Source organism: Strix uralensis, chromosome 24 (genome assembly GCF_047716275.1).
Source record: "Strix uralensis isolate ZFMK-TIS-50842 chromosome 24, bStrUra1, whole genome shotgun sequence".
Classification (NCBI taxonomy): domain Eukaryota; kingdom Metazoa; phylum Chordata; class Aves; order Strigiformes; family Strigidae; genus Strix; species Strix uralensis.
Genome location: NC_133995.1, coordinates 3,910,048 through 3,924,837, shown reverse-complemented (window position 1 = coordinate 3,924,837; position 14,790 = coordinate 3,910,048). Strand labels below are relative to the sequence as shown.

Here is a 14,790-nt window from a genome sequence, read left to right as displayed (position 1 = left end):
ACTGGGGGCACCCACCTTCCTCCTCCTGCTCCTCCTCCTCCTCCTCCTCCTCCTCCCGGGCAGGACGAGGGGCAGTGGGATGTGGGACAGATGGGGAGCGGGCGGTGGGCGGACAGATGGACGGAGGGAGCGTGGGGACAGACGGGTGGGGGGGAACCGGGGGGGGAGGGAGAAGGGGGTGATGCCGGGGGGGGTGGTGGCAGGGGGCCGGGGCTGCCCAGTGGCCCGTGGCCGGTGGCCGGCGGGGGGGTTGCCATGGCTGCGGCCGCGGGGGCCCAGCTATGGCCGGACCCTTTGTTCCCCTCCTGGCTGCCCCTGTGCTGAGGGGGGGGCACAGTCTGGGCATGGGGGGCTCCCTGCCCCCACCCTTTGTGCCCTGAGCCCCCCTCTTTGTGCAGCTGGAGCAGGGACCCCAGCCCGGGGGGGCTGGGGGGGGGGGGCTGGGGGATGATGGGGGACACACGGCTGGGACAAGGGACATCACGACATGGCCTGTGACTCAGTTTCCCTCCCTGCCCGGGGGTGGCCGAGGAGCTGCTCCCCCACCCCAGGGTGACCCCCCCCGGCAGCACCCCCAGGCCCCCCTGGCCCAAACCGCACCGAGCGCTGCCAGCACGGCCCCCCCTTGGCTCCCTCCCAGCACTGAGCCCCCCAAACAGATGCGTTGGGTTTGGGGACCCCCCAATGGAGAGGCCGGGGTGCCAGAACCCCCCCAAATACACACACCAGGCCCTGTCTGCCCCCCCCCTCCCCCAAAAATACAAGCGTTGGGGCCTTCTGGAGACACATGCGTTGGGGTGCCAGGACCCCCCCCAAGGGCTGCACTGGACCCTGAGTCCCCCCAGAATTCACCCATCGGGCCCCCCCTAACATACACATAAGGGTACCAGGACACCCACCCCCCCCCGCCCACCCCAGGCTCTTCTCCCCTCCAAATACATGCACAGGCCCTGCGCCCCCCCCAAATACACGCAGTGGGTCCTGTCCCCCCCCAAACACACACAGCGAGGTGTCAGCCCCCCCCCAAATACACACACATAGTCTTGCCCCCCCAACCTCCTTCTACAAGGTCCTGAACCCCCCCAACACTGGGTTACTGGACCCCCCCAGACACTCCAGGGCTGTAGCTGGGGGTGGGAAAGCAAAGGGGGTGCTGGGGCCCCCAACTGCCTCCATCTGGGATGTCAGGGTTGGGGAGGGGGCACAGCACCCCCATCGCCCCCTCCCCAAATCTGGAGGAGGCAGTCAAGATGGGGTGGTGGGCCCCCAAAACCTCTCAGGACCACGTAGAAGGGTGGGGGGCCCAAACCTTGGACCTCCAAGTCACCCCAGGCCAGGACGGGGGTCTTACCTGAGACGGAGACCCTCATGACGGCCTCCAGCGGGCGGTTGTTGTCCAGGGCGGGGCTGAGGCGCAGGTCCCCGCTCTGGGGGTCCAGCAGCACCAGGTTGAGCTCGTTCCCCTGCTCGAAGGCGTAGGTGAGGCTGTCGGAGACGTCGGGGTCGTGGGCTGGGATGCGGCCGATGACCCCCCCGGGGAAACTGCCCGAGCGGTTGGTGATGTAGTTGTTGAAGAGGATCTCAAAGTTCTTCAGTTGGGGGCTGTTGTCGTTGGCGTCGCGAAGGCGGACGTGGACGGTGGCCCGGCTGACCAGCGGGGCCGAGGTGGCTTGGACCACCATGACGTACTCTGCCTTGGACTCGTAGTCCAGGTCGGCCAAGGCGGTGAGCTCGCCGGAGAAGATATCCAGCTGGAAGACCTCAGGGATGTTGCCCTCCACGATCTGGTACATAATTTGGGCGTTGGTGCCCTCATCGGGGTCGGTGGCCGTGATCCGGGCCACCACTAGCCCGATGGGGCTGTTCTCCTCCACGAAGATGTCGAACTCATCACGCTCGAAGACGGGCGGGTTGTCGTTGACGTCCAGCACCGTCACTTGGATCTCCACCGGCGTCCGCTTGGCCGGGACCCCCTTATCGACAGCGAATGCCCTCAGAGAGTAGAGCGGCACGTTCTCCCGGTCGAGACGGCGCAAGGTGCGGACGATGCCCGAGGTGGACTCGATGATGAAGTCACCATCCCCATCATCACCCCCTTGGAAGGTGTAGAAGACCCTGCCGTTGAGCCCCGAGTCACGGTCGGTGGCGGAGACCTGGAGGACGCTGGTGAAGGCGGGCACGTCCTCGTAGACGGAGCCCTGGTAGGAGTCGCGGAGGAACTGGGGCGCGTTGTCGTTGACGTCGCTCACCAGGATCTCCAGGTAGGTGGTGTCGGACTTCTGCGGGATGCCGTTGTCACGCGCCGTGATGGCCAGGGTGTAGGACACCTGGTCCTCGTAGTCCAGCTCCATCTGGGTGGTGACGGCCCCCGTCTCGGCGGCGATGCGGAACTGGGGGATGCTGTCCTCCATCAGGTAGGTGATGCGGGCGTTCTCCCCCGTGTCCTCATCCGTGGCGCTGATGACCACCACCGTGGTGCCCACCGGCCGGTCCTCGTTGACGTTGACGGTGTAGTGGGAGCTCTGGAAGACGGGTCTGTGGGTGTTGGCGTCGGTGACGTTGACGATCACCTGGGCCGTGTCCTGGCGGGTGCCGTCGGAGGCGGCGATGGTGAGGAGATACTGCCGCTCCAGCTTGTAGTCCAGGGGTAGGGCGAGGGAGATGAGCCCACCGCCGCTCTGGCTGGTGATGGAGAAGCGGTTGCGGGTGTTGCCGTTGGAGATCTGGTAGGTGATGACGCTGTTGGCGTCGCGGTCGATGGCGGAGACGGTGAGGACGCTGGTGCCCACCGCCGCGTCCTCGTTCAGGCGGGCGCTGTACTCCCGTTGCGTGAACTCGGGGCTGTTGTCGTTGACGTCCAGGACGGTGACGCTGACGCTGGCTGAGGAGGCCATGGGGGGGTTACCCTGGTCCTGCGCCTCCACCCCGAAGCTATAGAAGTCCACCGCTTCCCGGTCCAGCTCGGAGGCCACCACGATCCACCCGGTGCTGTTGTTGATGGCGAAGGGGAAGCCGGCACCGGTCTCCAAGAGGGTGTAGACCAACCGGCCGTTGTCACCCGAATCGGCGTCGATGGCTTGAACGTGGATGACGGAGTAGCCCACCGGCACGTTCTCCAGCACGGTGGCCTGGAAGGGCGTGCTGACAAAGATGGGGGCGTTATCGTTGACATCCAACACCTGGACGGTGACCAAGCCGCTGATGTTGGAGAGGGGCGGGCGGCCGCCGTCCTGCGCCCGGATCCGTAGGGTGAACTCCTTGCTGACCTCGTAGTCCAAGGGGCTGACGACGTCCAGCGCGCCCGTCTGCGCGTCGATGTAGAAGTGGCCGCGGGTGTTCCCGCTGACGATGCTGTAGTGCACCAGGGCGTTGCTGCCCTTGTCGCGGTCGGTGGCCGTCACCCGCAGCACGGCCGAGTTGGGCGCCACGTCCTCGGGGACCTGCGCCACGTAACGCTTCTCGCTGAACTGCGGCGCGTTGTCGTTGTCGTCCTCCACGGCGATGCGGACGGTGGCCGTGGCGCTGCGGGGTCCCGGCTCCTGGCCCTGATCCGTGGCCTCCACCAACAGCTCGAAGGCCTCCACCGCCTCGCGATCCACGGGGCCGCGGGTGCGGATGACGCCCGAGCGGGGATCGATCTCGAAGACCTCGTTGGCGCCGCCGGCGTTGAGGAGCCGGTAGAGGACGTTGGCGTTGGGACCGGCGTCGCCGTCGGTGGCTCGTACCGTCAGCACCTCGTAGCCCACCTCCAGGTTCTCCCGTACGCTCTCCCGGTACTCGGGCTGCTCGAAAGCCGGGTCGTGGTCGTTGGCGTCGCTCACCGTCACCGTCAACGTGGCCATGGCGCTGCGCCGGGGCGTGCCGTGGTCCGCCGCCGTCACCCGGAACACGTGGGTGCTCTTGCTCTCCCGGTCCAGGGGGGCGGCGGTGGTGACGGCGCCGGTGACGGGGTCCATGGCGAAAAGGGCGTCGGAGCGGCTGTCGAAGAGGGCGGCCATGGCGTAGCGCAGCCGACCCGCCTCCCCCTCGTCGGGGTCCACTGCTGTCACCCGTGTCACCGGCGTCCCCGCCGGCCGGTTCTCCCCCACCGAGGCCTGGTAGCTGGAGGGCTGGAACTGCGGCGCCGCGTTGGGGCTGCGGCGCCGGCGGGAACGGCTGCGGGTCACGGGGCTCCCGGTGGCCCCCGCGCTCGGGGGGTCCTCAATATCCCCCGTGCCCATCGTCTTCCCGGTGCTCCTGGGGGCCCTCCCAGTCTCCCCAGCGCTTCCAGTATCGCTGGTGTCCCCGGTGTCCTCGGCGTGTCCAACACCCCCGGTGCTCAGCGCGTCCCCCGTGCTCCCGGTGTCCGTGGGGATCCCGGCGTTCCCAGTGTCCCCGGTTCGTCCAGTATCCCCGGTGCTCCTGGCGTCCCGGTGGCCTCGGGCGCTCCCAGTGTTCCCAGTGCTCCCAGTGCCTCCAGCGTCCCCAGCGCTCCGGGAGCCGCCATCGCCTTGGGCACCGCCGGTGCGTCGGGATCCGCCGCCGCCTCCGCCCGTCCCCGGGGAGGGCCCGGCGCCGCCGCTGTCCCCGGTGCCGCTGGAAGCGCCGGTGCTCGGCGAGGGCCCCGCTCCGCCGCTGTCCCCGGTGCCGCCGCTGTCCCCGGTGCCGCCGCGGGGCCGGAGCAGCGGCAGGAAGGCGGCGGAGGGGCAGGTGCCGGTGGCGGGTCCCGGGGGCGGGCGGCGGGGCTGGCCCGGCGCGGGCAGCGGCAGCAGCAGCAGCAGCAGCAGCAGCAGCGGCAGCGGCAGCGGCGGCGGCGGGAGCGCGGCCCCGCGGGCGGGCGGAGCGCCCATGGCGCGGTGCGGCCGCTGCCGCCGGTGCCCGCTGCGCCCCGCGCCGCCGCCTGCGCCCCTCCCGCCCCTCCCGCCCCCGCCGGGGCGGGGCCGCCGCCGCACCGACCTGCGCCGCGCTTAAAGGAGCCGCCGCCCCCCCCCCCCCCCCCGAACACGGACACGCGGGGCCCGCCCGCCCCGGGGACAGCGCGGGGGGGGGGGAGCGGCACCGGGGACGCCCGGGAGCGCGTGTTGCACGCGCACACACACGCGTGTGAACCGCACACGCTCCCGGCGCGGGACACGCGGGACACGCAGAGGACACGCGTGATACACACACAGCACACACAGGACACGCATGACACAGCACACGCGTGATACACAGCACACGCAGGACACACAGAGGACACACAGCACACGCGTGATACATGCAGAGGACACACATGACACAGAGCACACGTAGGACACACAGAGGACACGCAAGACACACAGCACACACGTGATACACCACACGCGTGATACACAGCACACACAGGACACAGAGGACACGCAGGACACACAGCACACACATGATACACACACAGCACACACAGGACACGCATGACACAGCACACGCGTGATACAGCACATGCAGGACACACAGAGGACACACATGACACACAGAGGACACAGCACATGTGTGATACATGCAGAGGACACACATGACACACAGCACACGTGTGATACACAGCACATGCAGGACAGAGCGCACACACAACACACAGCACACGCAGGACACATGCGACACTCAGAGGACACGCATGACAGCACACACAGGACATGTGTGATACACAGCACACACATGACACAGAGCACACATGACACAGCACACCCAGGACACGCGTGACACACAGCACACACACACGATACAGCACACGTGTGACACGCAGGACAGACACAGAGGACACGCATGAAACACCCCCCCGTGCCCCCCCATGTCACTGCTGCAGGCTGTGACACCCCAACGCACACAGGGGGGTCCCCACACACCCCCCCCCCCCCCGGTCCCAGCCCCGTGACGCCGTTCCCGGGGGCCCCACAGGCCTGGGCTGGCCCCGTCGCACCAGCACTGGGACAAACTGGGACGGCCTGGGAGCACTGGGATGGGCGGCAGGCGCGGAGGCCTGGGGATACTGGGGGGACTGTGGGAGGTTGGGGGGGGGGTGTGCACCCCTGGGCGCCCCGCGGGGCAGGGGGGGCCGTGGGTGCAGCCCCCCCGCAGCGCCTGGCACCCATCCTGGTGGGTGGCGTCAGGCCCAGGGCGTGGGTGCTGGGCAGGACGGTGCAGAGCCGGGCCCGGGGGGGCGGGGGGGGCCCCGGCAGCGGAACGGGTCGGACGGGTGCGGAGGGGGGGGGGGGTGCTGGGGAACCGCCCGGGGATCCCCCGGCACCCGCCGAGGGCTCCGGTGACTCACCGGGGCCTCTCCCCGCCCTGGCACCCTTCAAACGGCAGCGGGGGGGGGCGGCGAGCCCGACCGGCTCACCGGGGGGGGGCACCGGGGCTCCCTCCCCAGCACCCCGTGGGGTTCCCACGCGCGGTCTGGGAGCAGCCGGACCCCCTTCCCTTGGGGAAACTGAGGCACGCAGCACCCCCCCCCCACAACTGCCCCCCCCGGGGGGGGCCGGGCTGGCAGCTGGGGCCCAGGCGTGGCCCCCCCCCCCCCCCCCCCCGGCCCCTCTTTGAATTACAAATGGGCTCCGGAGCGAGGCCTTTGTCTGGGCCTTTGTGTGGGGCCCTCGGGGGGGGGGGAGAGAAGGGGGACAGGCAGCTAAAGGCACCCCCCCGCCAGGCTGGAGCCCCCCCAATCCCTCCTGCCCCCCCTCCCCACCAAGGACACGCAGCTCCGCAGCTCTTGGCTTTATTGGATGGAGGGGGGGGGTGTTTTCCCTCCCCAGGAAGGGGCCAGGGCGCAGGGGGGGTCCCCAACCCCGCTCGGCAGGGGGGGACACAAGATGGACGGGGTGGGGGGGCCGGAGCGCCACATAGCCTCAGTCCTTGGGCCCGGGGGAGCGCAGAGCTCCGTGGCGCGGCGGGGGGGGGGCCCAGACGGTGACCGGTGGCTCCTCGGCCCAGACAGGCCTGAAGCGAAGGTGATGGGCGCAGCCCCGGCGATGAAGGCAGGATGATGATTCAGGAGGCCCCCAGGGTCCCCCGCAGGGGCGGGAGGGGGGCCGGGGGGGTGGTGGCAGCAGGACTCAGGCGCTGTTGACACCCATATTCTGCATTTGCTCCTCCAGCACCCGCTCGCTTCCCCCCCCCGGCTTCTTTTTGCCCCCCTCCTGCTGCTTCTTCTGCTTCTTGGAGAGCTCCTGCTCGATGGGCGCCGGCCTGACGAAGGGGATCAGCTCCCGGAGGTCTGGGCAAGGGGAGGGGGGGAGAGCGAGCACCAGCCATCACATCCCACCCCCCCACACACACTCCAGGAGCACTGGAGATCCCCCCCCCAGCCCCCCCGGGGGTGTTGTTACCTGGAGGCATGAAGGCTCGGAGCTTCTCCGGGATGCGGACGCCCTCCTCGGTCTGGTAGTTCTCCAGGATGGCGCAGATGGTGCGGGTGGTGGCGCACATCGTGGCGTTGAGCATGTGCACGAACTCCACCTGCGGCGGGGGACACGGAAAAGGTGGGAAGGGGATGAAAAGGAACCCCCGCACCCCCCACACCCCCCCCCCCGTGCAACCCAGCAGCTCGGCCTCACCTTGTCCATCATTTTCTTGGTCTGGCCGTAGCGGATGCGCAGGCGACGCGCCTGGTAGTCGGTGCAGTTGGAGCAGGAGACGAGCTCGCGGAAAGCGCCAGAACCGGGGAACCAGGCCTCCAGGTCCAGCTTCTTACTGGCAGCGTGGTTGAGGGAACCTGGGGGGGCAGCGCTGAGCAGGGGGGGGTCCCACTCCTCCCCTAAACGCACCCATCCCAGGGTCCGGTAGCACCAGCTAAAGGCGTGAGGCCTCCGAGGTGACCGCGGAAGGGACGTGGGGTTCCCGCTCTGCGAGGGGCGTTTAAACGGGATAATTTTCCTGGGAAGAGTTTCCCGGAGGAGTTGGGACACTCAAACTGTCCCTCTAGAAGGGACAGAGGGGACAGTCCCAGCACGGCGGACCCAGAGCAAAGCAGAGGATCGCTGCAGAAACACAAATGTTCCCTTCCCAGCTGAGGCACCTCCTCCCCCTCGCCACTCTGGGGACAGACACCACGGGAAGGCGAGTCGGGGACAAAGAAAACTGAGCTGGGAAGTGGGTCAGGGCCACGGTGACACCCGAGGCGCTGGCAGAGGTGGCCGGTCTCCTCCTGGGCCAGCGCGGCACAGAGAGGTGGCCCTGGTGAGGAAGCCCCTGCCCCTACCCGAGACGATGTTGACGATGTGGTAGGGGATGCCCAGGGACTGGTAGAAATCCTCCGCCGTGGCCATCATCTCCTCAAACATCTCCCAGGACTTGTTGTCGTGGGGCGAGGCGTAGACGAACTGCTCGATCTGTCAAGAGAAGGGACCCCCCCGCCTTGGCACCGGCCTCGGAGGCAACCCCCTAAATTCCCAGCTTGGGGGCGGGGGGGGGGGACGGGGAAGGTCGCCCCGCTCCTCTCACCTTCTCGAACTGGTGGACGCGGAAGATGCCGCGGGTGTCGCGGCCGTGCGAGCCCACCTCCTGCCGGAAGCAGGTGGAGAGCCCCGCGTACTTGATGGGCAAATCCTCCGGTTTCAGCCACTCGTCCCGGTGCAGGGCGGCGATGGGCTGCTCCGAGGTGGCGATCAGGTATTTCTCGTCGATGGAGCTGTCGTCGGCCTTCTCGCTGCCTTTGCCGATCACCTGAAGGGGACACAAGAGCCACCGTCCCCCTTTCCGCAGCTGCTCCCCCACCTCTGGGGACAGACGCTCCCCGGCAGATGCGCGGGCAGCTGCTCTCCCTGCCCGCACGCCGACAGGCAGCGGGGCTTTCCGGGGCCGGCGCTCGGCGCGGGGACAGGAGGGCTCAGGAAAGGGAGCAGCTGCCGTTTGCTGCTTGTTTGGCCTCTTTCAAAGGCCCCGATGGCCTCCCGCCAGCGAGGCTGGGGACGAGCCACCTCCCTGTCACCGCATCGCCATGACAACCGCGTCAGCCGTGAAGATGGACTCTGGAGATAGGGAGCAGGAGGCAGCCGGAGCCTCGCCGGGGCAGAGGGGATCTGAGCCGGCTCCCTCCCCGCGGCGGGAGCTGCGTGGCGGCGGCTCGGTTGGAAAGTCGGTGCCTGGAGGGGGACGGCGGGTGCCAGGCGCTGAGACACGGAGAGCCAGCGGGCAGGCGTCGAGCCGCTCACCTTGTAGAGCTCCTCGTCGAACTGGCTGAGCTGGGCCACCTCCTGCATCACCTCCTTCCGCATGAAAAAGGGGGTGTAGACCGGAGTGTAGCCCTTGGCACGGAGGCTCTGCAGGGCGTACTGGATGAGGGCCTGCTCCAGGAACACCAGGGGACCCTGGGGGACAAGAGAAGCCACCGCCTGTCACACACACACCCCCACCCACCTCCCTGTGCCATCCCTTCTTGCTCAGCATCACCCTCCCACTGCAGCGGGGACGCTGGGGCGGACCCCGAGGCTGCCCAGGCCGTGGTGGCAGCTCCAGCGAGGCCAACGTCCGTCCCACGCGACGAGCGGAGGCTCCTGTCGCTGCGGCGAGCTCAGCCCGGGGGAGAGAAGCCACGACCCCCGTCCCCTCCTGGTTGCCCTCAGCTCTCCCTCTGGCTCCGATCGTTTCTGTGCCCCCGCGGGGTCTGGGCTCGCACCTTAAGGAAGTAGCCCCGGCTGCCCGCGACGACGGCCCCCTTCTCCCCCTCGTAACCGTCCACCATCACCACCAGGTCCACGTGGGAATATTTCTTCCTGCAGCTGCAGTCACCCCACACACGCTCCACCTTGTTGTCCACATCCTGCACAAAGACAGGACAGAAGAGGAGAGGGAACCCGTCACCTCAGCTCCCCAGGGTGGCAGCAACACCAGTTTCTGCATTGCACTGCGCCCAGTTTGGGATCCCACACTCCAGAGCTTGGAACCCCAACTCCTGATCTTGGCCAGTCGCTTATTATGCAGCCACTTGGCAGCCGGCCCAGCCCAATTGTGTTCCCCCAGCAAAATATTCCTGCTGGATGAATGAAGGCAGCGGAGGGAGATCCCAGCCCCCCGGCTGGAAGCGAGTTTCCCATGTATTCCCCCAACAATGGCCGCGTCCAGTGTTGTCTGAGCTGCTCTTTGTCTGCTCCCAGCAGGAAACGCTGTCTTGTCATGCAGATTTCATTCACCCGCCCGCCCGCTGATCTCGGCTTGGGGGACCTCCCCGCAGCGAGCCCCCCGCTTGCCGGCAGTTGTCTGGCTTTGATGAACCGTCTCGGCCGGCCCCGGGCTCGCTCTTGTCCCTACCTCGTCGTTGCTGATGGGCACCGAGGGGTGGAGGAGGTTCCCGATCTCCCGCAGGCTCTCAAAACGTTCCGCCTCCAGCCTCACGCGCTCGGCGTCGCACTTGAGGATGGCTTCGTCGATGAGGAGACGGACCTTCTTGATCTGGGACACCTGAAGAGCCTGCGCGGGGACCCGGGTCAGGTGGGGAAGGGAAGAAACTGCTGGGGAGAGGGGGCTGGCAGCCGAGGGTCATTAATCACGGACCGACACGGCTTCCGGAGCGAACCCGTGGACTGAACGCATCAAACAACAGCCCAAAGGGACAAAGGACCAACATAAGTCAGGCTCTGAAAGGGCCTGAGCGAGCTACGGCATCACACAGCGCCCGGCAGGGATGAGGGGGAGCAGTCAGCTCCCGTGGCAGCAAAAGCCGGCCAGCACCACGCTCATTAAACATCGCAGTTAACGAACCGGGAAGGGGATCGGGCAGGGAGGGACTTGCAGAGGACACGTAATGGCTGAGGCTGCTCAAATCTCCCAGGGAAGGGCAGGATGAGCCCTGGGCTAGTGAGCTGCCACCAGCCGAGGCTGAAACAGCCTTTAGATGAAGGACACTGAGCAAGAGCTGGTCACTGCTGCACGGGACAGGGGAAAACAAGGATCCTCCTGGCAGGGGGTTCAGGCAGTGCCCCCTCGCTTGGTGCTGGGGCTTTGGGCACCTCACACCACCAACTTGGGCAGTTACAGGCAAAGCTCTGAATGAAGTGGGTGGGCCAGCGGCACAGTGAGGGGAGAGGGGGTCAGACTCACCCCCAGGACGTCGATCGTGAGCTCGTCAAGGTTCTGCGCGCTCTCAGGTATGGACTCATCCGTCCCCACTGGCTCTTTTTTCTGTAGAGGAAGGAAAAAGAAATCCCAGCAGAGTTAAAGAGTAAAGCTCCAGGGTAAAAATACTCCTCGATGACGTGAGGGAGAGGCCTGGAGAGCAGAGACCTGGGGGAGATGCCACCAGTTAGTAACATCCCACCAGTGAATCACTGCCAGCACCGTCTGCCTTCGTGCCTCACCTTCATCTTGTCTCCGATGGTTTTGCTGCACAGGTTCTTCAGCTTGTTCAAGTTATCGGCACGAAACCTGCCTAGAAAGCAGAGAGGAAGGAGCTGTCAGCCAGCTGCGTGAGGGGGAGCGGGGTCGGGATCCCCGTCCAGCACTGAGAGGGGACACGAAGCCTCCGGTGGGAGCAGGAAGAGGGGCCGGCAGCTCCAGGGATGCCCAACACCACCAGCCCCGAGTGTTTCACAGAATCATCAAGGTTGGAAAAAAGATCCTCCAGTCCAACCATGAACCTCACCCTGACCGTTCCCAACTCCACCAGATCCCTCAGCGCTGGGTCAACCCAACCCTTCAACCCCTCCAGGGATGGGGACTCCCCCCCTGCCCTGGGCAGCCCATTCCAACGCCCAACAACCCCTTCTGCAAAGAAATCCTTCCTAAGAGCCAGTCTGACCCTGCCCTGGCGCAGCTTGAGGCCATTCCCTCTTGTCCTGCCGCTGGGTCCTTGGCTCAAGAGACTCATCCCCCCTCTCTGCACCCTCCTTTCAGGGAGTTGGAGACGGCCATGAGGTCTTGGAAGGACAAGGGAGGGTTTGGTGGTGTGAGAGCGCAGTGTGGGGCAGGGATGTGGGGAGCAGAGGGCTCCCACGCATGGGTGTCGTTTGAAAACGCCCCGAGTGACGCTGCACTGGGCCACGGCCCCACCAGGACCCCCACGCTGGGCTGGGGCTGCTGAGGGCTGAGCGGATGCAGAGCTCAGCGAGATGAGATTGGGGCTGTTTGGTGAGGGGACCGGGGAGGTGGCCCTTGGTGGCACCAGGGCTGGGAAGGGCAGAGCCCAGGACACAGCCTGGCAGGGCAGCCTAAATCAGAGACACACCAACGCCAGGGATCTGTCACCCCAACCGGGTAACACCCCCATCTGCAGGCAGGATCAGACCCCCGGGGGTGATCCTGAGTCAGGAAACAGGAAGGGTTAAGAGCCAGGGAACAGGACACGGCAAACACGACCCTGGCAGCCTCCCACGGACCCCACGGCACCGGCAGGCGCCGGATTGCATCAGCCGGCTGCTCGCCTGCGCGTCCTGCCAGCCCTGCGCCTCGCGGTTCCGCGCCAGCGCACCCCTCCGCAGCACCCACCGCCGCCGGGATGGGCCAGAGCCCTGCGGGGAGGGGGCTGGGGCGCAGCCCCCACCGCCGGCCTGGAAAGCCGGCTGGTCCTGCAGGATGAAAGGTCCTCGGATAAAATTAAGGCGGTGATGAGGGCACGGCCGGAGCCAGGGGACGCGCCGGGCGTGATTAAGCAGGGCCGGGCTCATTCACATCAAGGCAACGGGATTAAAAGAGTGTTTAAAGCTGCTGCTTTCATCCCGCGGCGGTGGCGAGGGGGACCGGGGCGCCCTGGGAACTGCGGCTTTCTGGGGCACCCACCCCTCCTCGCCTCCCACCACACCCTCCTCCATGCCCGGGCACCCAAAAATGGGGCTCAACGGCAGCTTCTGCTGCCCGACCTCCCACCCAGGCCGGGGGGTGATGGGGCCTTTGCTCCTGCCCCTCTCGAACCGCCCGGGCACGGGTTTACGCCAACGTGACGGGGGTGGCACCGTGTGGGATCCCCCCGGCTCGCCCAGCCGGACCCCGCGGCAGCGTGGGGAGCAGATCCCTGGGGATCACTGGTGGGGCCGGATCACCAGTGGGGTCGGATCACCGGTGGGGTCGGATTACCGGTGGGGTTGTACCACCGGTGGGGTTGGATCACCGGTGGGGCGAGACCCACGTGCAGGCCAAGGGGAACCGGGACCAGGGATCTGCCCCAGGCCTGGGAGAAGGGAAGGAGCGATCCGTAGCGAAAAACTCTCCCTAAGCCCTAGGAAGGGGGTGAGGGGGATCCACCCGGGGACAGGCCCCCGGCCCCCGCAGGGACCTACCCACAGGATCCCCCGGGGCTGGGGAGGGGGGGTGGCAGGGATCCCCCACAGGTCACCCCGCCTTGATGAGGGGGTTTGGGGGATCAGTCTGGGGACAGGCTCCGAAGCCCGGGGGGGAGTGGAAGAGAGGGACCCCTGAGGGGATCCCCCATCCCCGGGGAGGGGAGATGGGGGGGGCATCACCTGGGGACAGGCCACCAGCTGGGGGGTGAGAGGGGTCCCCCACCGCGGAGGCATGTGAGAGAGGACATGCCCAGCCTGGGACAGAAAGTCCCCTCTGGGGGGGGTCACAGGCCCTCCTGGGAACCCCCCAGCCCCGGGGGCGTGCCAGGTCCCCTCAGGCCCCCTCAGCCCCTCCCTCAGCCCGAGGGCCGCCAGCCCCCGGCCCGGCGCGGCCCCTCCGCCCCACGTACAACTCCGCCAGGCGCTGTCGGCCCGCACCAGCGCGTCCACCAGCGCCGGATCCTTGAAGCGTTTGCGCTGCATGTCCCGCACCATGGCGGGGTCCCCGCCCTTGTCGGCGCGGAACAGGTCCAGGTCCAGCACCATGATGGCGGCAGCGGCGGCTCCTGTCGCCCCTCAGCCGGCGGCGGCCGCGGCCCAGCGCGCGTGCGCGGGGGTAGGGGGGGGCGCATGCGCAGAGAGGCGGCCCCGCGCCAGGGGGCGCTGCGGCGCGAAATGGCGGCCGGCGGGAGCAGCGCCCCCTGGTGGAGGCTGAAGGGTGACGGGCTGGGGGGGGGGCCAAGCACCCCCCGGGGGGTCCCCGCGGGTTGTGGGTGTCTGCTCGGGCATCCCTGAGCACCCCCAGGTGTCTCCCCGGGTACCCCCAGCCACACCCGGGTATTCTGGTGGCCTCTAGGTACCCCCATCCCTGGGCGCCCCCCCCCCTGCCAGCAGCCCCAGGAGCGCTCACACCCCACCGTGCTGAGGCTTCACACAGGCCCAGGCCAGCGGTTGCCCCAAAAGGCCCATGGGGGCCCGAGGGGAAGTGGGAAGGCCACAGAGAGGCCTCGAGGAGGCCACGTTACGGCCTGGCTGGTTTTTGTATCAGCACCAGCGTGGCCAGCAGGGACAGGGGAGGGATCTGACCCCTGTGCTCGGCACTGGTGAGGCCGCCCCTCGATGGGTGGGTTCAGTTTTGGGCCCCTCACTCCAAAAAGGCCCTTGAATGACTCGAGCGTGTCCAGAGAAGGGCAACGGAGCTGGTGCAGGGTCTGGAGCACAGGTCTGATGGGGAGCGGCTGAGGGAACTGGGGGGGTTTAGTGTGGAGAAGAGGAGGCTGAGGGGAGACCTCCTGGCCCTCTGCAACTCCCTGAAAGGAGGGTGCAGAGAGGGGGGAGGAGTCTCTTGAGCCAAGGACCCAGCGGCAGGCCAAGAGGGAATGGCCTCAAGCTGCGCCAGGGCAGGGTCAGACTGGCTCTTAGGAAGGATTTCTTTGCAGAAGGGGTTGTTGGGCGTTGGAATGGGCTGCCCAGGGCAGGGGGGAGTCCCCATCCCTGGAGGGGTTGAAGAGTCGGGTTGAGCCAGCGCTGAGGGATCTGGTGGAGTTGGGAACGGTCAGGGGGAGGTTCATGGTGGGGCTGGAGGAGCTTC

The 14,790-nt window shown here is 67.5% G+C and overlaps 2 protein-coding genes across 3 annotated transcripts in view; both read right to left on the bottom strand.

Annotated features, from left to right (window-relative positions):
• CELSR2 (cadherin EGF LAG seven-pass G-type receptor 2) overlaps positions 1-4,829 on the bottom strand; it is a 33,497-nt gene extending 28,668 nt beyond the window's left edge. For both annotated transcript variants that reach the window (XM_074893949.1, XM_074893948.1), the window contains exon 1: positions 1,352-4,829. In XM_074893949.1, the coding sequence (XP_074750050.1) occupies positions 1,352-4,829 (3,478 nt within the window). The remainder of the gene's footprint in view (positions 1-1,351) is intronic.
• A 1,861-nt stretch (positions 4,830-6,690) lies between these two features.
• Positions 6,691-13,806, bottom strand: SARS1 (seryl-tRNA synthetase 1). The gene is made up of 11 exons (XM_074893750.1): positions 13,610-13,806; positions 11,283-11,353; positions 11,026-11,106; positions 10,237-10,395; positions 9,605-9,748; positions 9,141-9,296; positions 8,431-8,652; positions 8,189-8,318; positions 7,545-7,702; positions 7,317-7,446; positions 6,691-7,204 (listed from the first exon to the last, which is right to left on the bottom strand). Exons 1-11 carry the CDS (start codon positions 13,743-13,745, stop codon positions 7,044-7,046), a joined length of 1,548 nt encoding a protein of 515 aa, XP_074749851.1. The 5' UTR covers positions 13,746-13,806; the 3' UTR covers positions 6,691-7,043.
• Between the last annotated feature and the right edge of the window lie 984 nt (positions 13,807-14,790).